The sequence below is a fragment of the Drosophila rhopaloa genome, unplaced genomic scaffold, assembly GCF_018152115.1.
Source record: "Drosophila rhopaloa isolate 14029-0021.01 unplaced genomic scaffold, ASM1815211v1 contig_167, whole genome shotgun sequence".
NCBI classification, from domain to species: domain Eukaryota; kingdom Metazoa; phylum Arthropoda; class Insecta; order Diptera; family Drosophilidae; genus Drosophila; species Drosophila rhopaloa.
In genome coordinates this window covers 4,414,566-4,440,287 of record NW_025335047.1, presented here as the reverse complement: position 1 = coordinate 4,440,287, position 25,722 = coordinate 4,414,566, and the positions used below count along the sequence as shown (strand labels likewise).

The 25,722-nt window shown below is 42.9% G+C and overlaps 2 protein-coding genes across 2 annotated transcripts in view; both read left to right on the top strand.

Moving 5' to 3' along the window:
• Positions 1-25,722, top strand: part of LOC108044192 — a 156,725-nt gene that overhangs the window by 67,568 nt on the left and 63,435 nt on the right.
• LOC108042106 (poly(A) RNA polymerase gld-2 homolog A) lies at positions 12,127-18,301 on the top strand. Its single transcript, XM_017120236.2, has 3 exons — positions 12,127-15,588; positions 15,982-16,245; positions 16,308-18,301. The coding sequence occupies exons 1-3, from the start codon at positions 13,024-13,026 to the stop codon at positions 17,535-17,537; spliced, it is 4,059 nt and encodes a 1,352-aa protein (XP_016975725.2). The 5' UTR covers positions 12,127-13,023; the 3' UTR covers positions 17,538-18,301.

Here is a 25,722-nt window from a genome sequence, read left to right as displayed (position 1 = left end):
CGCAAGAAGAATTATAGACTGGTTGTTGCCAAAATAAATCACCTTTATTGTATAATTTCCTCTGATGAAATTTTGTAACTGTATCAACATGCTTAAAATGTGTATACATTTTTATAATATTCCAAAAAGAAGTATCCACTTCGAATCAATTATTTTTTTATTGTCTTTTACAACGACCCATAAAGGTGATCTTCACAAGACGATTTTTATTCGTTTCGGTCTGGTAATTAAAGCCCGATTTACTTTCCCAGTGTAAACATTGCATTGCCGCCAACGGCCACTTCATTTTGTAGCTTTTAACAGCATTTCAGCATTCTTCTGTATTTGTTTATCTAAACGTTTTATTCATTTGTGGGGCTGCTTCTGCTGCATGCTGCCTGCGTTCTGTGTTCAGTGTTCTGGAGCTTGGAACTTGGCGATTGGGGTTCCTCCTGTGGCATTGCTTTATCTTTTGGTCAGTCTTCTGGCTTTGCAGTTCGTGCTGCCGTTCCGTTCCTGGCGGCCTAATTGATGCGCACTTGGCTGGGTTGCTGGTGGGATTCGCTGGGGCCCCTCTTAACCCCCTACTGCTTGCGTTTTTCTGCGCATGCGCAACATTCACACTTTGCCGGCTTCAGTCGCCGGTTGTCGCTGTTATTCGCCCGTCGCCATCTCTGACTTGATTGCACATTTTATTTGCGCATTTATTTGCATTTTTTCTCACACCAAGTCCAAGCTCAGTTCAGTTGAGTTCCGTTCCGTCCGTTCCGATCTGTTTGGTTCCCCTTGTTTGTTTTCTTTGCCAATGCCAATGCCAATGCAATTCAATTGTCTTCAGCCGACTGAACGCTTTCCGTCTTGGCCTCCTTCATTTGTTTGTTTGTTTTCCGTTTCGGCTGCTTTCTGCTGCTGCTTTTGCTGGGGGGTTTTCTCATGTTAGCCGCCGCGGACTGATGCCGCCTCCTTTAATAGTTCATTTAGTTTGCATTTTTATGAAGTCTTTGTGTGGGTTGTGTAATAAATTTAACTCAAGTTTATTTATGTGCCATCGCCGAGACATTTATCACTCAATTTGAAGGCGTAATTGGGCGCAAAACGACAGGAGGCTGCCACAGGAGTCGTCGTTCTTCGTCTTTCTCTCGTCTCAACTCAGCAACTCAACTTAAATCAACTCCGACTTTGCCTCTGACGACTGACAGCCGATATGGCATCTGTGTTGCATATTTTGCATATCGTTATGCAGTTTCCCTCTTGTTGGAGTTGCCGATGCAGTTGCTCCTCTTGATTGGCAAAGCCGTCTCTGGAGTTGGCCAAAATTGGATGATCCCCGGCTAAGGGGACATGATCTTAACGGTTTTCGGCTCGTGTCGTGTGGGGACAATTCCATTTAATTTGCATACGCGAAGTTTTATTTTTGAAGCTGTCAAAGTGGAGTAGCTTTTGACACCCAATGAGGCCTGCAATTTCAACACGTAACATGTATGATACAAAATATAATATTTTGGTAAATCATATACATATAAACTACTATAAAAAAACACAAAAGCACATTTAGTAATCGTCCCCTAAAATATGCAAATGAAGATACATACATTCATTTCAATTCAAATGAATATACATGCATTCATTTTATGGAAATTTTATCACACATCCCACTTAGCAGCATTTTTGCATACAGATGTCAAGTTGAATGGATCGAAAAATGTCCAAATTAATTTACTGCTTCATCAAGCATCAATTTTTGCCATTTCCCTCGAATTGTTTCCTGCGCCACCAAAAACCAACCGGCAATCGGCGAATTTCCAATCCGAATTTTATAGTTTGAATAGAACAATGCCACATTCTCACTCACCATCGCACATTCATAGTAGACATTCGAAATCTGCTTAACATGTGCGATACATGGATACAGAGATACTCGAACACGTGTATTTCGGCACCTGTTTTTAGACAGCGCACTACAACAATGGCCAGCAGCGCTGAAAATGTCGTTTAGCAACCAGAAACCATTTTAAACAATAAATAAGCAATTTATGCCACAATGCCAGCGGGGCATGGGGTTTTTGGAGGGGCAGTCAGTCTGAGTGGGTGGCATGCAAAAATGCTACAAAAGAATGCTACGAACATTCAACACATTTTGTAATTTCATTTCGCCCTGCTCCTGATGGATAGTTGAAGGACAGCTAGAAAAAACAATGATATGGAAGAAGGGATAAATGAATAAATGTCTGAGTACCAAGATGTTGAAAACAACTGTAAAAGTTAAAGAGATTAAATTGAATTTTAAATAAATTGTTGCTTCTTATTTCATTGAAACACTTAAAAACAAAGTGGAAATTTAATCTAGGTAATAATTAAGTCACTTGAAAGGGTATATATATATGTGGAGCTTTAGAAGTATCTCCTCTTTTGTTTATGTTTACGTCGCCTTCAGCAACAGTGTTTTTGACCGAAAATCGTTTGCCTCGAAATTGCATTTGCTGCTTTTTCTATGCCACCCGCGAGATCCTAACCACCGACTCCGACTCCGATTGCGATTCAGTTTTTGGCCTTCCGTCTGGCATTTGTTGCTGTCTGATTGCCCGCAAAAGACTAGTAGCCGTAGTGGTGCTGCATAGACGAGCATCAGCAGTAGCCCCATATCCGCAAACAGAGGAGCGGAGCATCATCAGTGGCATCGCATCCTCACATTCGCACACAGCGAACAAAAAATCGAATTTCCCGTGCGGACTGATTCGATTTGGCGTTGCAATTTCACGCTGTGTTATTGCAAAGTGGCTGCAACTGTCGGCGCCAGGCGATAGCACCACCCACCCAACCAACCAACCACTTCTCCTGCTACTCTGCACCAACGTGGTGGCACCACCACCACCACCCCTCAAATGGCCCAGCCATTCTAGCTACTCCGGCGATGCCAAAGCCACAGAAACAGGAGCAGCCCAGGCAGTAGAAACTCACTCGTTCAGCTACCAAAATAGCAATTTCGATGGCGCACAACAATGGCCAAAAACGAGCGAAGTGCAACAAAAAATACACCGAACCGTACCCGAAAAAAATCTCATTTAGTGACGAATTAAGCGCCAAAACAGACAGGCGATTCAGTTTGTCAGACAAGCGCTAGACACCGACATGGATACTCGTACAAGTGCACTGAGAAAAAATGCTTGTAATTATTTAAATGGGAAAAAAAAAGTGTTCAATGGAAAATGCTAGCCTGCAAAACTAGTTTCCACATAAGAAACCATTTGTATAGCTTCAAAAGCCAAATTATTTGGATATAGTTTCCACTGATGACAGAATTACAATATTTACTTTACATTAAAATTCTAAATAATTTGTAGCCCCATTTTCGAGTGTACATTTCGCCGGTAAAGGGTTCAGGTTGAGGTCTGGGTTCCAGTTTGGGTTCGCATTTCAGTTTGCAGGCCTGGTCAGCGAGCGGGGCGCTGTCAAGTGCAGAAGGACGAATGGACGGCAGTAGATGACTCGGCACTATCTATGGCCAGGCATCGATTGGTTTGCCACGGGTCTAAACTCAACCTCCAACCTCCTGCCGCCCCGAAACCCTACCCCTTGTAACTCCGCCGACTCGTTTGCTGTTTATGGCCTTAAACGCCATTTTGTGCGCACTCATTCACGCCACGGCTTGACATTGCCATAGGAAGTACGGAACCCCTTCAAAACCCCTTCCTGTGCCATTGTCCGTCTGCTTCGGGATCTATGGATCCATTGTCTGCATGGGTCCTGCCCCAGACCCATCCTCTCATCCGCATCCGCATCCTCATCCGCATCCGCTTCCTGTGGGTGCTGCCGTCGCTCCCATTCTGACAGATTGTTGCAAGGGCAAGTGCAATATTAGAACATGATTTATTTATGCAATTTTTACCATAAAGCGAGCAATTTTCGCAACGCGAATTTTCCCCGTTTCCATTTGGCATTTGTCTATCATTTTCGGTGGCGCGAGCTTACAATTTGTTTTTTCCCCCTCCCATTTTTCCGCCTGGGTTCGAGGGATTTCCCCGCGTTGTAGTGCAGTCATGTCCATTAGTCGATGTGTCGGCACGTCAATTTGTTTGTGTCCGTCAGCCGCCCTTCTGTCGGTTTCTATGTCTATCTGCCCATCGACAAACTCCCGGCACTGACTTGCAGTGTTGGCATTGGAAATTATGATATGGAAGGCAATCTCCGAATTCGAATCCGCCGAGTTCAGCCTGCCTAATAAGTTCTTCTTGTGCACTCGCTTTTTGGCAATTAGCCGTGGCATACTGACTGTAATTAGTGGAGGTTCGAAAAGATGAGTGGGTTAACTAATGGAATGGTTTTAGAATTGCGGCCGAAGCGATGATGATGGCATGTTGATGAGTGTTTCTTTTGATCTTCTAGCCCATCAATTTGAGTTGAATTTTGGGCAACCCTCTAGAGATTTTTCACTCTTTGGAACTTAAAATGGAATAGGGTCGGGTTTTAATGAAAATTCTTTCGATTCTTCCCATGGTAGCTATATAATACAAAACAGTATTTGTGAAGTATGTTAGGAAACACCGAAGTCATGTTAGGAAACACCGAAGTCATATATGTATTAAAAACAAAAATGTCAAACATCTTTAATCCAAAACCCTTGATCTAATTAATTCAGACTGACAAACTAAATTTTATGTTTAGAGAACTCCGACAGCAAAAAGCGTCCGTGAAAAGTTTTCCTTTAACACCTAGAAAATCACTCACCCTCGCTTTTTATCACAAGCGCACAAATGTTTCCCCTGTTCCCTTAAAACCAACGTAATCAACCGCAATCAACACCAAAGAGCCAAAAGCAATAAAAAAAGAAATGCATAATCAACATTTTTATCATTAGCGATAGAGAAATATGCAAAGCAGAGCAAAGAACGAGCCAAGTATTTTAAAATGGGGAATGAGGTGGAGAATGCAGCGGAAAAACTAGAGGGGATGGGGGAAAAATGGGGAAATAAATGAAGCACATTATAAATGCCAGAGTACATGCTAACTACAACAATTATCCTTAATGTTGCCAGCAACTGCCATTAGGGAGAAATGCGGGAGGGAAATCGCCTTGTCCATGGCTGATCACTTGCTGGAAAGAAATTCAAATTAAAATGCTTTCCAATGGTATGCAAAATAGTTTCAATTTTCCACCAGAGAGCCCTCCAGGAATGCTCATTATTCAACGGGCGAAGTTTTGCAGGACACTAGAAAGAAAGATGGGAATAAAATATCAAGGAATGCGCAGGACTGTGCGAATCAATATCGCGCGAGTCAAATTGCAGTTAATTACGTGCCAGTTGTTCGTTTTTTTCCCGTGCCTATTGATTCACGCTAATAAACCTCAACCTTTTAAACAGAGGACAAACGCCTGTTAACAAGGCGCCACAACACGCGATCGACACCATTACCAACACCCCGAGTTAAGGATATAGGGGTAGTACTATACACTATACACATATATATAAAGGTATATCCTTTAATGTACGGACACACACCCCCTGTAATCAAAGCCAGCTGCCAACTGCCGTCTGCATTCCATTTACCTTGCTCAGAGCACTTTTCAATTATGTTATTAAAACAAGCAAACGGGCAGTTAAGGACCTCTTTGCAGGACCTGCCCAACATTGCGTGTCTGGCCGTTTGTTGTTGTTATTTTTCCATCCCCTCCCCCTTTCAAACACTGCGCTCTCACATATCGTTAAATATATAATTCTGGTTTTTTAGAATTTCCTAACTCATAAATGCTGCAGCAATAGTAATGGCAGTGTGGCAAACATGAAAATTCAATTATGAATGCCCGGCTTAAGGTTGACGCCCCGTAATTTCCTATCCATAACCCCGCGCCGTCCAAGTCTGTGGCTCAAGGCAATTTGCATGGGTAAATATTGTAAATCTATGACGGGTTTGCAATCATTTGCAATCGGAGACCGCAGACGGAATGAGCGGACCGATTCGCACAGACGTCGTCTAATTATGTCGAGTGGCAAACAAGATACAGATACAGATACTAACGCACACTCGCATGCATCCAGATGCAAATAAAAATAAATATTTACATTCAATTTCGACAAACGCGCCAACTTTGCCAAAGGAAAATTGTGCGTAAAAAGCAGCGGGAGCAGTCGACGCATATTTGTTAACCTCAAGCAACAGACCTGAACCAGAACCTGAACGGAAACCTGAACTACACTGAAAGAAAACTTTCTTCAAAAGCAAAATACTTACACCTTTGGGATTTATTTTTATTAAATAAACGTTTTTAGCAAAGGTTTTATGGTTTCCTTTTCAACGAAATGCATGAAAACTCATAATATGAACTATTAATATTAAACATTTTAATATCTTAAATGAATCTTAATCTGAGTGGGAATATATTTGTAAAGAAAGCATTTAATTGTAAAATAGGACCTTATATACACAATATACAATTTTATTGTAAGAGTTTATTTTTTCGACATCTTAGCCATTTTTCTCAGTGCCTAAAGAGTTCGATTTCGATGCTACCCAGACGAAATCGATTACCAACTGATTGACTGAAATGCTGGGTTTATGCGCCCATCGAATCGTTAGCTGCAGGTTAAGTTTGGCATATAGATATATCGCTATGGCTATGGAGGATATATCTATGGCCATAGCAACAACAGCTTTGAGGACTGCCAGTTAAAATGGTAATTGACTTTTGCGCGGAACCGCAATGTGTTTGTAAACTTGTTGCCATGTTGTTGTCTATGTACACAACCCGCTCCACTGTAATTTCCCCGTTGCAATATCGCCGGGATGCACCGATGCGAGGGGGGCAATCCCCCCCGCGAACTCGAACCCCGATTGCAATTTCACAAAATGCTGGCATACGCCAAGGCGTACAAGCCGAAAGCTCTGCGTTCGCCATAATGTCATATTAGAGTTTATCAACTGGCATGGCTATGAAAATTTAGAGCGCTTCTACTGCTGCTCGAAGGACGACGACGATGACGAGGACGAGGACTAGAACGACGACAGCCTGCAATTTTCAATTTCGCGCACACTTTGCGCAGATAATAGAAATTTCTTTCGCTCCTCGAGTTGCTGCCACTGGAGTTCTCCTGCTTTTTCCTTTTGCGCTGCGTTTATTGACACAAATCGCAAACGCATTTGGCATAAGTACCGGCCAACAAGCTGCCTCCGTTTTCCCACTTTCCCGCATCCCCATACCATTTGTACTTATTGTTTTTCACCACCCCACAACCACCACCACCCCCTTAAAGTATCTGGGTTATGAGTGGTTTAATGGCAACTCGCTCTCGTGCTTTGTTCAGCTTTGTTGGTTGTTGCCTTCCAACTTGAATACTTTGGCTGGTTAGTTCTGGCCAAGTTCTGGTGAAGGAACTATTTCCTAAGCTGCTTAGCAAGATGTGTAATGCTCTGCTTAGACAATTGCTAAAAGCAAGAAATAAATGAAGGAAATACGAGTAAGCCATAGAAACTTGGAACACTTAATCTATTTGCTAAGAAAAATCAAAAGATTTAAAATATTCAAAGAGAGAAATTCTAGATGGGTTATATTATTTTATGATTCCACCAAATTTAAATTTACAATTTGACATACACTTGCTAGCCAATAACCCCTAATTAACGAACATTTTCAAGTACCCAAAGTAATAAAGCACTTTCCTTATGGCCTCTCACAATGCCAATCAAATGCTCGGCGAGAATAAGCCATTTCCGACTTGCGAAAAAGAGGGGAAGATATTCGCATAATTATGACTTCAGCGGTTACAGTCTGGCAAATTTTCCATGTGAATGAATTTCGCACAATTACACACGCGTAGGCAGAACCGAAAAAAAGAAGCGAAATAAAAAATGATATTTTGGGGGAGTGGGCACATGTCGGCACATGACGAGGAGGCAGATCAACTTCATTCACAATTAAGCTAAAAATACAAGCCCCCCAGTTCGCTGAATAAAATTTATTGTCAAGTGCAGAGTCACAACATTCAAGACGACGTGTAACAGTCGCAGCAGTCACAGTCGCAACCGAAATAATTGGACAGCGGGGAGGCCGAGAAGAAGGCAGTCTGGTTCAGGTCTAGGTGTAACAAAGGAGAAACTCTGGGAAATACGCAAAATATCTGGGGGACGGATGGAGGTGGAGTCACGCTGTCGCTCACAGAAAAATAAGGAAAACGCGCGGAGGGCTGGGCAAATCAACAACACAGTCTTAATGAAGGCAATAATTCAAACAAAATGCAAAATTCCCTGGCCAAACTGAAGGAAGTCACGGCGAGTCACTCCATTGCGAAGACAGCGTTGAAAAATTACCGCCCAAGAAAAAATTCCTGGTTGAAATTAAATTTTTACAAAATCAAATGAAATCCAGCGTGTGGCAGTCACTCACTCACTCACTCACTTACTCAATTCAATTCCCTTGACTCCCTTGGTCGTCGTCCCCCGATATTCCACTTATTAATTAGTTTGTATATTTTTGGCATACGAAACGCAACACGAAATTGTTTAACATTTTATCCCCGGCACATTAAGTGGCAACATTTGTCAATTTGTTTTCGGTTGTAATTTTTGGGCCCAGAGCGGGAGGGTCACCACTCTCGAAACTCGGACTCTTGGGTGTTTGTGTGTAGTTAATGGCCGAACATTTGCCTAAATAATGAGGCACCGGTGTATTGCTTTGAATTCGATTTGGCTTGATTAAAAATATATTTCATTGTCGAGAGCCGTTGGCTGTGTAAGTGGGTCGTCGTCGTCCATCGCCCGTCGCCCGTCGCCAGTGGGTGGATCGTATCGGATCGAAGGCGGTTGCATTAACTTCACGAGAAACAACAGCTGAGAAGCTAATCAGGCAAATGTGGCACAGTTTTCGGTAAGGTGAATTCATTAGCCCCCGAGTATGGACACGGTTAGTTGGGGGGCAGGACAAATGACTAAAGCGGAGTCGTAAGCCAGATGGCATTGAGTAATGCCCCCTGAAGAGAAAAACATTAGGGAATTCCGAAAATTTGAAAGTAAACTAAATGAAATTGATTTTTCATTTGTAAGCACATGTATGACAATTTAGTTTTTTTAAACCTTATAAAAAATTCATTATCAATCAAAAAGCAGGTTATAAATAAATCCGAAAGTAAAATCAAAAGATAGAAATACAAAATTAAAGTTGAAATAATATCCTTTAGCAAATTTTTCATCATTTCCCTACTATAGTATAAATTATTTTAAAATATTTATCAATTAAACTATGTGGTATTTTATAATATAATAGTATTTGTTCAATTCCATTTGCAAAATGTTGTATATTTTTCAAACCAATCCGCTTCAAAGTTTACTTAAATCTAGCTTGCTGCATAATTAAAAGTGAAAAATATAAAAAGGGAAAATGGAAACGCTCGCCTATTTCCTGTCGCCCTGCAATGCAATTTTCACTTTTTTTCCATGTCGCTCCGTTTTCTCATTTTGTCAAATAGCCTCAGGGCAGAAAGAAGGCAGTTGGCAGGAGGGCAGGGCAAACTTTCGAAATTTAACGCCGGGCACAATGGGGCAACTCAGGAATCGCTGGCTGCCAGCCGCAGTGGCGGAGAACAATTACTACGGGTTTTTCGGTCTTATGCAAACAGGAAACGCATAATGAACAAAGTCCGAACGAGCCGAGGAGTCACCACTCACTCGCCCGGAGAATGGAGCACGCGACTCCGGACAAGCGACTCCGGCTTCTCCTGCCTGGCTTTCATTCATTCATTTTTGAGCGGTTTCGTGGTTAACAACCGCTTCCTTATCCTTATTATTTTAATGCCTGCGGCAGCATTCCATCTTACTTACATTTTTCTCTGCTGTTGTGGCTTAAATATTTTAACTACTGCCAGCTACTAGTTGGCTGTCTGTCTGGGCCGGGTCTTTGTGCCCGTAATTGGGGTTAACTGCGTTCAGCAGGTGAGGAGCTGCTCCGCTCCGGAGTCGCCATTGTGTGTCAAAGTGTGCCAAAAGGAAAAGTACAATTTTCTGCCGCACTTATAAATTGTCCGTGCTGGAGTTTAAATTTGGTTTTCCAGTTTTTCAGTTTTTCAATTTTTTTTTTTTGGTTCTTCTCTAGCTTGGGGGCTGGCAATTAACTGCAATTGAAAGTGAAATTGAATTTGTGGAGCTGAAATAGACGGTGTGATTTTGACAGAGTGTCAGAGTTGACACGCATGTTGGGAAAATTCAATTATAAATTTCACTGCAATCGTCCCGCTGTCTCTCTGTTTTTCGCCAACTCATCGTCGATTCAGTTGATAATTATTTTTACGCGCCGAGTTGCAGGGTAAAGTGCATTAAAAATGCAAATGGCAACACTTTGCCACTTTGATGCCAGTGTTGCCAGTGTTGTCACGTTTGCCGTTTTATTAATTTATTAAATTAAAAACAACGCAAAAGGAGGCAACAGCGCACCGCCGGCTCCACTCTGGCATGTGTAATTGTAAATTTATGAGCGTGCCACAAATAAAAAGGACGCTCAGTACTACAGTACAGTAGAACCAAAAAAAAAAGGACCAACGGCGGCAGGTCCAACGAGTTCAACTGGGGCGCACTGTCAATCGTGTTGCATGAATTATTAATTATTTGCTTTTCGCACACACATCCCGATAAAGGGACAGCGGGCCCACAGATACAAAAATATACGGCGCCAGTGTTGCAATGCGGCAATCGTCTGTCAACTCCGCCACTTTGACAAGGGAAACACTAATAAAATTATTAACCAAAATGGCAAAAAAAGGGCATTCATTGCGTTACTGATTGCCAATAAAAAAAAGAGAAACCGAAATTAGTTAAATCTAATTACCTGTCACGCTTTATTGTCCTTAGCATAACGAAATGGATTTTGAAAAATAAAAAGTCAATGCCCAGGATTTTTCCAAGGGCTAACCAAAAAATCATGAAATGGGAAAAGTAAGAAGTATTTTAGGTGGGTAGGTAATGTGAGCGGCCAACCCCGAGGGCCCATGCAGGATTCAGGAATCTCCACCCCTGGCCGCTGCCTTATTTATCCTGCGTTTTCCCCCGGGGACACGGGCCATGGCATTTTCCTTGGCTCGCTCTGTGAATTATTCAGGGCTCAATCGATGGCTGGCCCAAGCATCTTCTTCGTTGCATACTGTACCATACCACCACGGTATATATACAGTACACGCCTCCCGCCCTTTTCTCTTTTTTTCTATATCCCTCAGTGCTGCTGACAGTTTATTTGCCAAATTGCTTGTATGTAATATGAAACTTTTTTTTTTGGCCATTTCTGTTTCGAGGCTAATTTTTAGTTGGGCAAAGGGGATCCCAAAAAAAATGTCTCTGGGTGTGTGCTAAATCGAAAATCTGTAACACGCGTCACACAGTATTAAATGAGCAGAATGGCAAAATCAGGAGGTATAAAACGTAAAAGAGGGTTAGAACACTAATATGGCATGACTCAACCGATTTCCACGTGGAATTTAATGGCTGAGCGACCTATCTTTGTTGGTTTATCACTATGTGCACTCGGAAAAATATTGAACACATATTTTTAAAAATGCAAAAAACATACTTGGAAGTTGTATTAAATTAAACTTTAATAATACTAATTTCTTTTCTTTAAGTAACCCCACCTATATGAATTGTGGTTTGTAATACCACTATAAAAACCTTTACATTTAAATGTTCTAAAATTTTATAAACACTTTTCTCAGTGCTCCCGCCCAACCCCATTGTCCGGGCTCTGACCATAATTCATGAAAAGTTTTAAATTTGAAAATCTGGCCATGGAAAGGCGGAATAATGGAGGAACAGCACAGTTATTGTTGCGTTATAAATCTAATTAGAATATGCGAGCATTCGGGGCCCGTATCTGAATATGCACGTAGACTAAACCAATTCCAACCCCCTTCCCCTTCCCCGGGCTCATTTCATATGCTCACCGCATCTGGCCGCATCTGAAAATTGCCAATGGCGCCGCTGCGTCTGGGGCAATAAATTTGATTTGTTTCAAATTACAGAAGAACGCAATTTCTTCTTTTTTTTCGGTTGCACTTTTTCGGCTGAGCCGGTAAATCGAATTGAATTGTTGAATCCTTGAAGCTGCGGTTGCTTTTTGTGGGCAATCTTCATAATTTACATAAGCAAATCAAATTGTAAACGTAATGCGAAGACAATGGAAGGAGAGAAGGGACGGGGAGGGCAGAAAAGGGAGTCTGAGTCGGCTTAGAATGGAACTATGTTGAGTGGATGGCGCAGATTTTGCTCCTTTATTTCTTGCGTGGTTTAAAAAATGTGTCAGCTTTGTGTGGAAAAGCCTTCTTTGTTTTAGTCAATGCGTCAGGGAAATTCAGCTCAAGTGGTGTGTGGAGAAAGTTGAAAGGATTGCCACCATCCGGAAAGGCAGAGTGTGAATCCTGAAATAAAAATCCTTTGAAGTGAGAGTGTTCAATATGTGTGCCACTTTCTGTTTTTTGCCCAACACTAGAGAACAATCGATGGGCGGTGTGACATTAGAGATACTTACCAACACTGCTGGCCAGAATCCCATCGAACTTACACCCATGACAGGTAACTTTTTTTACGTGTGTGTATTGGATTAGTCCTAGTGAAAATTGTGTAAAATTTCTGTACAAATTGTGAGAGAAATTAGAGTCAATACGAGGGCATTTTTTGAAACAAACGACTACGACGAGACAAGGAAATCTCCTCAACACGAAATAAAAGAATCGGTGAATTCAATAGATCCAAATACGAAACCACCAGCAAAAAACATAATGAAGTCTTCAAGAGCGGCACTTTAAGACAGATTTAATACAGAACATCTTAAGACTATAATCGTTCCCTTGGGTTTTTCGGTTTTCCAGGGCCTCGTTTCCAGTTAACCCACCTAAGATCCCCGAAAAAACGAAAAACTTATTTTGTGGCGTTCAGTTTGCTGTCAACTCTTTGCTTCGTAGGAGTGACAGATTGAGGTTCCGGACACACAACATATTCTTTAGCAATCTGCGTTTACGTACGCACATATATATAGATATATGTCGTTTGGATCGTGATTAGGCCGTATCGGTAGCAATGTCCACTGCTCTGGCAATGGCAGCGGCTTCATCCTCGAGTGCCACGGCAGCAGCAGCAACAACGACGATCAATAGCAACACCACAAACACCACAGCGTCGCCGGCAACAACAACCACCACCACGATGAACACCACCATAAAGACCACAACCACGGCGGATACAAATATGGCTTCCATTCAACTGGAAATTGAAGAGTCTGGCAAGGAGCAGGCAGAGGATTTGGAGCCAGCAGTCGAGCTAAGTGCTCCGAAACCAAGAAGGCTGCGCAAAACCACGGTGGTGCACACATGCCCTCGGCCACCGGGTGGCTACAGGTACTCCATGGAGTTTCTCTACGGGATTGGGAGTGGAATGGCCGGCGTGACCCTCAATATTCCCACCCCCTCTTCGATAACACCACGCACTGTGAGAACCACGGCTCCTTCACTGACCACCCACGTGCCTTTACTGCCCACCATGGGCATGGCAACAGCTGTATCAGGACGTTCGAGTGGTGCATCGGGGAATCGTTACTCAGGTGGAGTAATGGGAACAGCTGGAGGAACCACCGTAGCCTCGGTCCCGCCGACCTCCACGGCGACAACAGCAAATGCCTCTGCAGGATCAGGAGCAGAAGGAGTGGCAGGAGCAGGTGCCTTAGCAGCCGGTTCATCGGGCACCATGCCAGCTGCCCAGTTCATCTACCAGGGGTACCTGCCCACTGGACCCCAGCGACGATTGTGGCACACGGAGAACGCCGTCTGGCAGTTCGATAGGAACTATCCATATAATCAGGCCTATTCTTCACAGTACGGAATACCAATGATGCCACTGGGGTTTGAACATCCATATGGTCAGCGAATTATATACCCGGGCTACTACAATCAGGCCACTGGTGGATTACATGCTAGTCCAATGCCGGGAATGTCGAGAACCAGAAGTCATGTGGCACAACAGCCACATTTGTTGCCGCAACCAACGGTTGCTGTTGGTGAAACCACCGAGGAAACTCCTCCAACCCTTGGAAATGCTCCGCAGGTGAGCAGTCCCTGGCGTTACGGAAGACCAGGAGCACATCGCGATCGCTTAGGATCAGGACGACAGGCGGTGTCCGCCGCAGCGAGTTCAACCGTATTCCACAGAGACTCGAGGACATTTTACAACAACATAACCGGTGGACCGCGTTTCAAAGCGCCCTTTGTGGCGAATCCTCGCAGTTATCAAGGAGGAGCTATATCAGCCGGAGGAGCAGTAACCGCAGCAGCGGGAGGAGTTTCAGCTGGGGTATTTACAGCAGGAGCAGGCAGCTCCAGCGATCAAAATCTGGCCAATCGCAACAATCCAGGCTCCTCGTCCAGCAATCACTCCAGAATCCGCCAGAACAGCAAGAGAGGCGGAAAGAATGCAATTGGCAAAGAGCGCACCTCTAATTCTTCGGGATCTCTGTCCGCTTCCTCCTCGAAATCGCAACTGGACAGGCGTCCCAGTTCGAGCACGTCCATTTCGCCGATCAAACATCCGAATCGCACTTACAGGAACCGGATGCGCTATATGGCCAATGAGCAAGTGGAGCAAAAGTCGGTGGCCATAGCGGCGCCAGTGAATAACTACCAACCGCCGACACAACCATCTGCAGTGCGAAGGGTTTCCAAGTTCCAAGGAGGAAATGCCTATCAGGAGTCACGATACTATCAATCCCGACACATGGATGCTTTCGTCTACCAATCCGGGCACTTTATGGTTTATGGAACGGGGTCACCGGGCGCGGGGGCAGGAGAAGTGCCCATGCCAAGAGCAGCAGGAGGAATCGCAGGATCTGGTGGAGCAGGAGGTGGTGGAGGAGGAGCAGCTACGGCCGCGGCCAGCAGCGCCACCTCGGAGGGCGAGCAGCCGCTGGACTCGGACTTTGATCAGCGCCAGGACTATGCTGACTTGGGTCTGGATCCAGCCAATGGCGGCTTCTCCTCCGACCTGGAGCCGCTCGGTTACAAGCAGGACACCTCCGAACTGGACGCCCACTCGTGTCAGCTGTCGCATCCCAGTTCCGAGATCGATGGCGACGATGGCCATTCCTTTGCCAGCTTGGCACCCAGTGTAGAGAGCGATGCCACCGAGAGTGACCTAAGCGACGCCTCCGTGGAGTCGGTGGTTCGCAAGATAATGGTCAGTTGCCTGGCCATGGCCACTGGTGCCCAAGAGCCCGATCTGAGTGGTCCGAATCTGGTGCCCTACGGTGACATGCACCATCTCAAGGAGCTTGAGAGAAAGTCCCAAGCGACTGGCATGAGCAACGGATACAGGTGCGCAATGCAACACCATCCGCATCACCTTCACCATCCGCATCTCAGTCCCAGAGGAATGAGTTGCTGCGGCGATATGTTGAGTCAACCCTCGGAGGAGATGGTCTACAAACAGGACCAGCAGGATCAGCCGGATGCCTTTGGCAATGAGAAAAGCTACTTGAAGGAGATAACCGAGGAGGCCGACAACATCTCGGTGACCTCCAGTTTCTCTTGCAGCCCGTCCGCGTGCTCCAGCATGAGTGCACTGGCTCCCGCGGCGAACAGAGGCAACTTCATCCTGGTAGGTCAACTCCCATACCGCAAATAAGTGGCTATATTATTCAGAGGCCTAAAAAAATCTGTTTATAATTTTGTCCGTTTGTCCGACAGTTCCTTTTTATATGAAATATTTGTTATATGATTTTTAGCAATAATTACTCAAATAAAATCTAACTTAAATTCACTTCTTATAATTTGTTATATTCTTGCGTAAGAGTATCAAATTATTGCTATTATTTTAGACCGATTATGGTTTAAGAAAGTATAAATTCTAAACAAAATATCTGTTAATTTCCAAAAATAACCAAAAATTTTAACTAGGAAAAAAAATCCCAAATCATTCGGCAGCCGATGTCAGTTTATTTACCTTCCCCCGTTTTATTTTATTCCGTATCCCTAATCCTCATCCCCAAAGCAAGAAGAAACCGCAGACGACGAACTGCCCTTGGTGATTCACAATCGCTATTGGCGCGAATTTTTTGGTTATACACCAGCTGATCGTTTTTTACTCAGAACCAAATTAGTGGAAATAAAGCGGCCACCGAAAACCGTGTCCAGCAGGAACAAGTGGGAACCCTTGTCCCTTTCCATTTGGAGGAAGTTCCTCGAGGCCCAGCAGACCCGTCATGTCTATAAAACCAAGATGCGACTATGGCGTTTCATTTACACAGTGGCCATGGTAAGTGTAGATAGGGAATTTCGAATGTAATCTAAGATTTTGAGCTATCCACCGATCTGCAGACGACCTATCCCAGATATGGCCTATATTTGGTGGGCTCCTCCATATCGTTCTTTGGATCCAAGTGCTCGGACATGGACATTTGCATGCTGGCCTGCACAAATCCCAACATTGATCCCCGCATGGAGGCCGTCTATCACCTGCAATTGATGAGGGAGCTGCTGAATCGCACGAATATGTTCCAGGACTTCAATCTGATCGAGGCTCGAGTGCCGATACTTCGATTCACCGACCGGCGACACAAGGTGGAAGTGGACATTAACTTCAATAACTCCGTTGGGATCAGGAACACCCATCTCCTGTACTGCTATTCCCAGTTGGAGTGGCGACTGCGTCCGATGGCCTTAACTGTAAAACAGTGGGCTCAATATCACAATATCAACAATGCCAAGAACATGACCATTTCGAGTTACTCCCTCATGCTGATGGTCATCCATTTCCTGCAGGTCGGAGTTAATCCGCCGGTGCTGCCATGCCTGCACAAGCTATATCCGGATAAGTTTGGACTCTTGCTACCCAGCGATTTCGGCTATGTGGACATGAACGAGGTGATGGCTCCGTATCAGTCGGAAAATACCCAATCTCTGGGTGAGCTACTGCTGAGTTTCCTGCACTACTACAGTGTGTTCGAGTACGGGAAGTATGCAATCTCCATACGGGTGGGTGGTGTTTTGCCCGTGGAGATTTGCCGGGCCTCGACTGCACCCAAAAACGACATTCACCAGTGGAACGAGCTGTGCATCGAAGAGCCCTTCGATCAGACGAATACAGCGAGGTCGGTGTACGATTCGGATACCTTTGAGCGCATTCGGGCCATCTTTATGGCCAGCTACAGAAGACTGGAGACGACGAGGAATCTAAATTCCATATTCGAGGGCTACGACGGACCCACAATCCTGATGCAACAGCCCTCGGCGGAATCAGAAAATGAGTTTTACGAAGGCCAGGCGCAGCAGCATTTGCTGGCGAACAGAGGATCCTCCAGGTCCAATAGTAAAAGACCCTCGCCGCGACCCTCTAAACTGATGGTGGACAAGGCCACCACGGCCATTTGGAGCGATATCAATGGAAAACCTGAGCTAGCAGCCAACCGAAACGGAACTTTGGATAGCAATCAAAATAACCATGATACCGGCACTAGTGCAAACAATTGTGCTGGAATTAATAACAAGATCTCCAAGAATATGCATAGCAATGATGAATCTGTGGCCACCGAGTCACCGCATGCATAAAAACTCTCATCAAAAATATAAACTAAAACCAAAAACACTACATCATACGCCACTCTCCACAAAACTATGAAAGAAATCTTTTTATATCACCCCCATCAGGATGTAAAAAAAAAATTGAAAGGTTGTGAAAGAAAGTTTTTTGTAGCAGTTGCCGGGCGCTTTTAAACCGATTTAAATTTGACGTTGGATAATTATATATGAAATGTAGGGAATTAGTCGACTTCAATTCACAGAATGTGAAATGACCAAATAAATAACTAAACACCTATCACAACGCAAAGTCGGTCGCAAAAAAAGCACAAAAGTCTGCAAAAATGCAAGAAATAGTTTCATGTGTTTGCGTACCTTAACGACTAAACTCGTTTTCACAAGCTTCAAAACAAGTCAGTTGCTAAACAAAATGTAGCAATTGAAATTAAAATACCAAAAAAATAAACAAAATTTAAAAATGTAAAAAAAAAATAAATCATCAGAATCGAAGCCGTTTTGTACAAAGTAGGGAAGCATACATTTATACATCACAATATTCCTACTTTTTATACAGGTATAGGTTTTCCAAAACAAAAACATTACAAAAAAAAACAACAAATGAATAAAATGTACAACAAAAAACTCAACAAAATTTTGTAATAAAACAGTGTAAAAAACGCGCAAGTCTTCACAAAATAGCTTACGAGTTAAACGGTTGATTACCAAACTCAACCAAAAAACTTGATTAAACCTGATGATAGCGCCAAAAAAATTATAAAAAATAAAATCCTTAACAAAAAAATTGTAAATTTATGGGTAGGGATATTTTACCTCGATAAAAATTATTTTAATTTATTGTCAGTTTTACAAAAGTAGTTTCTGAAAACCATTTTTGTTTGAAATGCTCAAATATTTCTTTGCTTGTACATCTGTGCATAAATCAACCCAATGAAATCATCCATCATCAAGCCATTAAGACCCGAATCTGATCCCAATCTCGATGCCTTCATTTCAACACTTGGACTCTCTGGGGTCTTCGAACTATATGCGAGTGAAATTATTTAGGATGCTCAATTTGATATTCCGCTCTGATTAATTCTTAGTGGTTGCCGTCATCATCGAATATCACCCTTGGGACGCACACTCACACTCCGGATGTCCAAAATTCTCGCACATGTTCCAGTTTGGCAATTATCTAAGGAAATCAAATCAAATCATTGATGCAGCTGTTACGCAATAGAGGATGGTATAGGATAATGGAGGTAGCTGATGGTATATGGACAATGCCATTTTGGTTCAGGAGGGGGCGTGGCGACAACAGTCTAGGCATTTTCCATCCTCCAAAACTCTGTTACCATTCTGCATCTGTTTCGGTATCGATGGCAACCAAAAATGTCAGTGCAGCAAATTATTTCATCAATTGCAATGCTCGATTTCAGGAGGTTCACAATCGATGGTCGTGTGCGTTTTTGGGGTTGGATGGGCGATACGACGAGTGAGTGTCCAATCCCTGTGTTGGGTAATTGATATAATGCCGATGGTTCCTGTCGTCGCCCACCTAATAGCGAAAATTGTCAACGGGATTTGGTTTGGGATTTCGGATTGCAATTGGGTGGTGAGTGGGGGTGGCTGCAGTAGGGTGACAGTAATGCAATATCGAATGGCAGCGACGACGGCAGTTCCATAATCATCATCATCATTAACGCGCCAACCGAACAATTGTCACACTAATTTGTGCATATGTGCAAAAATGTTTGGTAATTAAACGGCGCAGCGAAATCCCTCAACCATTTTTCATTCTCCCAAGTAATTAATGTCTTTTGTTAATGGTAATGCATTTGCATTCGGAATTGGAATTATACCCCAATCCAGGGCTAAGACAATTTGCACAACAAAGGGCGCTTGGTGGAATGCTGAAGATGAACTTCATTAAAATTTTGCACGGAACGGAAAAATGTTTTGTGAAAGGGGCGGGAAAAATAGAGAGCAGCAGCTGGTGCATTAAAATTCCTGTCCGGGATTTGGTCTTTGGTCTTGAATAATTATTCATTGTCATTGTAATTGGCGTGCCAGGCGCTAAATGGAATCATAAAGGGAGCTGCGAAGCGGGGCGAAAACTCCAGTTGACGATTTTCATTTTTCCACCAGAGCCAGCAAATTGAAGTTGCTCGATTACTTGGACACTTTTCTTTTTTTTTTTTTTGTTCGTTTTTGATTCCTCTTTGGCCGCCCACATGAGAGGTTTTCCTTTTTGTCTGTGCGCTGCGGAGAAAGAGCGATTACTCCCCATGGATCTCGGGATTGGGATTGGGTTTTCGGTCTTGGCTTTTATATTGTTTGGGACACGTACGGGAATTTTCATTCGATGTCATTTCAATTTTCCTGTGCTCTTTTTTATGGACGCACGGAGAGAGACAAAAAGGGTTTGGATTGGAAAAGATGCAGCTAACACAAGGACCCGACATGGGATTGCGTTTCTGCCATCTATGTCTCTGGGCCTTTGTTTCGCCATTGGTCACTGAGCAACAAATTACCTGAGGCAGGTGAACAACTGCAAAAACGGAGAATAAGGGAGTGAACGAATGAATGAATAAATGAATGAGTGCCTCGATGGACTGAGGAATGTGAGAGAGGGCAAGGTTGAGTGACTCCTGATTGAGTTGGGCCTACTGCTTTATTTTAATGAACTTAAAACGTCCTTAATGAAATTTGGTTTTTCAAAAACAGCTTACTAAATTTTTCCATGTATTTGTTCTTTTAATTGCAGGTAAGCTCATTACGACAAACCTTTTTAACACACCACAAAAGCAACAGCAACAACAAGAACAACAATAATAATAAATAATGTTAGCGTAAGTGCTTGTCTACAATTTTAATTAGTTTTAAATGCAATTTAATGCATTTGTTTTTCATGTTTTTTTAGCCTTGTTTTGGTTTGCCTAATGCTAAAGCACTTAGCATAATTCAGAGACAGAGAGAGAGCTGAATTTAAATTTGAAAACAATAAATCATTTCAACTTTGTGATAAATGCCGAGCATTATACTATGTAGATTAGTGTGGGCGAATTGCTCACATGTGTGTGCATTCCCGCACAATTAGAAACGCATTAAATATTTAAAATCCTGCGCCACATTGTTGAAATGTTTTCCGTGCCTAAAACACACATTAGTCTTGTTTGCTTACGCTTGATTTTATTTACACAGAAAGAATAGGATCTTAAACTTAAAAAATAAACAAAAAGTTTAACGATTGAATGTGAAATAAAAGTCACAATTTTGTATTAAAAAGTTTATATTACAATTGCGTTTATGTGCATATACATATCAATTTTAAAAGTAAAATTTGGGTTATATATGCACTTTAGAGTATTCATTTGTTTTGGCGACTCATTTTACGATCCACCATAAAAATGACATGGCTTTCAATGTTCAGTAGAGTCAGAATTTCGCCCCTAGTTTTATGGCTCATTTGGAGTTTGTTTTTCAGTTTCCGCCCTTCGCATTTAAAACAACTCAATTTCTGTAATGGCCACGCCCCTTTAGATAGTTAAACGCCTTGGCCATAACAGTTCGAAAAAGAAACAACGAACAAAAATCAATCAATGTAAAACGCGGCGAAAGTTGCCTTACTATAAAGCTTTAAGGCGTGTTTGAACTGTCGCTGCCACGCCCACTGCCACCGCCTTTTCCGCCGATTCGGCAATCAAGCTCATTTATTATGCATTTTTCATATGACGGGTTTTCTTTTTTTTTGTCGTTTTTTTTCGACGAATTCTGGGCAGACAATTTAAAATCAACCGCAGAAAAAGCTGCATGTCCTGCCTCTCAGGCTGGAAAATTCTGAAAAGCCTGGAGTGTGGGAAGGGGAGGGGGGAAAGTGGTACGGGCGGAACGGAGACACACGCATGCCAGAGTTGCCTTTGTGTGACAAGAGTGACAACCGACGGCAACAAAATCGATCGCAAAAATCCACGCACACACAAATTACCCGCATTTTTTGTTTATGGGAAAAATTGAAATTCATGCAGAGAACAGCCCTTCATCATCCGTGTCCATATCCATATCTGACCGAATATATCTAGCTGCAATCCATATCCCTGTCGTATCGCTGTCATCGATGGCCCCCTAACAATCTATCGATAAAGATTTCGCGTTGCACAAGTACGGACGCAAAAATATAAGTGGGATCGAACTCTGTATAGCGAACTCAAAGTACAGCATTAAAAAAAAGAGACAGGTTTCGAACAAAAAAAAAATTAACTCAGCGCTCAAGAGCTTATATTAAATGCGGTTTAAAAACATGTTTGAAATATATTTATAAAGTCATTATTTTTGATAAAAATATAATACAATTCATATTGCACAGCATTGAAAAATAGTTGTGCTATTAATCTGGCTATCACTGTAGTTCGTTACATAAATTGTTTCTTTTTTTTGGAAATGTTGAAGAGTTACAAAAAGAGTTTTGGCGAGGGTCGCTTGTTTACCTGGCCCCCGAGGGTTGCCACATGCACATTTGCATATCGTTTCAAGTGCGAGCCAAGTAAAAGGGGTCGTGCCATGGGGGCGGGGGATGAGGTTGGGTAGGCGTGGCACTGCTTATCGCCGCAACACTTGCCGCGAACGGGGGCAAGTATTTCCGTTGCCTGGGCACGCTTGTTAGTCGAGGAGCCGTTTGGGTGGGGAAATGGGAAAATGAGTGGGTGGAGTGGTGGAGCTGCAAGTGTCAGCTCTGCGGCGGAGTTCAAGTCGAAGTTGCTGGTTGTCGCTTAACGATTTCGTGTCATTTTTTGCATTTCCTTCTTATACCGTGGCTTTCTGTTTTATTTTCCACTCCTGCCCGGGCTTTTCTTCCTGCGGTTTTCCGCTTTGAGTGTGCGACGGCCAGTCTTATCGCGTGCTACCTGTGTGGCACCTTCAGACAGCCACAGACTGGGCGAGAGTGATAAAAATTAAAGCAAAACGTAACAAACAAACTGAAAAAAAAAATAATAAGAAAACAAGGCGGCTTCAAGGAAATTCATACTCAGGAAAATAAATCACAAGGTGGGAGAAGCAGCAACAGCAGCAGCAGCAACTCGTAAATTTCTCTGGCCTCTTCGTGTACGTGTTAAAAACTTCTCACGTGTCAGTCGTTAGGATCCCGCAAAAGTAAAGTAAAGTCGCAGGACCGGGGCGGATGTTCGCTCTATCTGCAATGCAGAAGATAACTTTGGCCAGTGAGTGTGTCTGGCATATCATTTGCATTCTGCGCCCCACTCTCTCTCGGCTCGATTATGAAATTTTTGTTATAGTTATTCGAATGATGAATGTGCCAGGAGAGAGCCAGGGCCAGAGCCAGAGCCAAAAGCGTCTGCAATTAGTGGCAGGAAAGAAGCCAAAGGAACCGGCCGAGCCAAGAGTTTTGTCCTTCTCCAAGGAGTTGTCTCCAAGCCTCGCGAATCCGATCAATTAAAAAGCAACTTACGGATGCCGGTGGTCATGGTGCTGCTGCCGACTGTCAGCTCCTCCGGAGCTCGTCGTGATTAATTTCAGTGCCCATTTGCATGCGCCATGGTGAATGATGCCATAATCCTTGCTGGCTGCTTCTGTCCCTTCTGCAGATTCTGGCTCATTCTTTGCTGCTGTTTTAAGTAATTTGTAGCCTTAACTAGAGGGTATTGTGAATATGTTAAGGAGCTGCAAAGTAGTCGAAAGTCTTGGGGGCTGGTAACCAGTATTTTAATGACAATCTTTTGTGGTATTTTGGAAATGTTTTTCTGAATAATAACGAAACATTCTACCAAAAATGTTTTACATATATTTCCTGTTAAAAAGCAAAATTTTAGCAAAAGAATTCATCATAGTTCAGTTCCGAATTAAGGCAAAATTATATATAAATAAAATAGAAGTCACCATTAAATTCTTAACAAGGCCAAAATGTCTTGCATTATTGTTAATTATTTTTTAGAGAGTATCAAGTCCTTCGGCTCTTTAATTTCAACTTTTTACCCTTCATACCGTTGGTAGAGAAAAGAAATTAAAAAAGCATGCCGCTCAGTCTCCGAGCTGTGATGGCAAGGATAAGGCTTAAGTGTCTGCCCGGACTCAGACTCCTACCTGGAGTCCTGCGTCCTTTTGCAGGACCTGGACAACGTTGCAGTCCGCTCAGCGAGGAATATTACAAAAAACGTGCCAAACGTTTATTTAAAAGGATTTATGTGCGTTACGTGCTAAATGTGAAATAATAATTTTTCTTACTCATTCTTTTTACCCTCGCTGCCTTTTTTTTTAAACCTTTTGCGAGTGCAGCATGCAGTTAGAGTGGGTGAGCGAATATTCTTCCCATCTCTCTCACTCACTCTTTATCTGTGTGGCATTAACTCAAGTCCTTTTCGCAATTTTTATTGAGCTGACTGAACGCATGAAATTTTTGTGGGGAAAAAAAACCGCAACGCCTTTGGACTCGGACTTTCCAACTGAGATTTTTCCGGCTACGAGACTTAATTGCATTTCGAGTTGTTGTTATTGTTGCTGCGGTTTCTTCATCAGCTCCTTGTGGGTCTTAAGTGCTGGCCGAAAGGAAAAGTTTTCCCAGTTTGCTCCTATAGTCTTCCTCGCCTCCATTTTTCTGCGGCTGCCATTGCCAATTTCTAGCTTTCTTCGGGCAATTTCTTTATTTGTATTGAAATCGAAAATGCGTAGCTGGGGAATTGCAGAGAACCGAAACGAGGAATTGGAGTGGAGGATAGAAATGGGCAGAGGAGAGTGGTCACAACAATGGCCAGGACACAAATCCTAGTCCAAGTTCTGGTCCGTGTTCATTTTCCCAGTTGGGTTTCTACTTATTATTATGTGCTCTACCTTTTCCTCTCACTCCTTGCCCGTATTGCCGCCTCTTTCCAACTCCATACTGCCGCCTCTTTCTAGGTCCGTCTGTGCGTTTGTTTTGCACCCCGCACGCATATAGCATAATAATTAGGTGGAGAGTCCTGCTGCCAGACTCGTCCTGTTAATGCGAGACTCCTTCTGTCTGACTCCAGTCGGACAAAGAGGGATGTATGCGAATGGAAAGAGACGGGCAGTGGGACATAGAGTGAGATATGGGGTCACACTTTCCACAGTTCATTTTGCGGCGCACAAAGTTTCTTAATTTTTTCCTTTCCTTTTGTCTCTGGCAAATGGCAAACACGAAAAAGAGAAAAGTTTTAATATGATTTGCAGTCAGACAGCTAAAAATAATTAAAGCCAAGTCCGGAACATTCCGTCCGTTAAAGTCTAACTCCGTCTTCTTCTTGGTTGGGTTCCTGAACTTTACTTAGTCATAAGTTATGCATATGCATCTTGGCCTCCAGGAACTCAGAGGATAAGTGGGCGTGTGTGAATAGTTCTTGTCGACGGGGGTTGCACTGAAATAAATGTTCAAAAAATTGTAAACTCTAAATATATATATTCCAGAAATTTTATTTTGTATTAAAGTTTTTTTTTATTTTGTCTTTAAAAAATATACATGGTATTTATTAAACAAAATTTTCCTTGGTTTTGTACATTTTCTATATTTTACAACCATTATTGGTTGCCTTTTTTGTTCTTTTCTATCAAGCTTCCTTGAGGTTTTCAACGTTCTGTTTGTCAAAAGACGTTTTCTTTTCTTAATTTTCTTCCGCTTTCCTTGCGAGTGTAGACAATGTGCTCCTTTTTTAACTTTGCTTCAACTTTACTTTTTTTGTGCACAACTTATTACCTTAAACTTGGCGAAAAGGTTGTTGACTGGCTGCAATTTGTTGACACAGACAGACGACTTCTAAAGTGGGTGTAAGGATATGGGCCTGAGCGTGTGTGTGGATAGGTATATGTTAAAGGTGCATGTGTAGGTGAGTTAAGGCTGTTGTCCTTGGGATGTGACTCTTGAGCAGGTGCATCTGTATAAGGCGCTTTCAAATTGAAATTCATATGCGAAAAGTGTGTGTTTTTCCGCTGTTGATGTTCCTGTCCTTTTCCCAGTCATTGTTTTACGTTTGTGGAGTGCATTAAGGAAAGCCTGGGTTTCTTTTGTAATTTTCATTAGCAAAACGCAAGCACTCCACTCCGTTGACCAGGCTTCCATCTTCTCCATATTTCTATCTCATTCTCCTGACTCCAATGCCTCTCTTTCTAGGAGTGTCGAAAGCTTTAAAGGCGCTCAAGTGAAAGTAATCTCCTGCATTTTATGTTTGTCTAATTCAATTAGGCCAAA

Excerpts from the sequence above, each read along its gene's own strand:
- LOC108042106 (XM_017120236.2), top strand. The coding sequence starts at position 13,024 with ATGTCCACTGCTCTGGCAATGGCAGCGGCTTCATCCTCGAGTGCCACG. Across the intron at positions 15,589-15,981 it reads ACAGAGGCAACTTCATCCTG|CAAGAAGAAACCGCAGACGA; the intron begins GTAGGTCAACTC and ends TCATCCCCAAAG. Across the intron at positions 16,246-16,307 it reads TCATTTACACAGTGGCCATG|ACGACCTATCCCAGATATGG; the intron begins GTAAGTGTAGAT and ends ACCGATCTGCAG.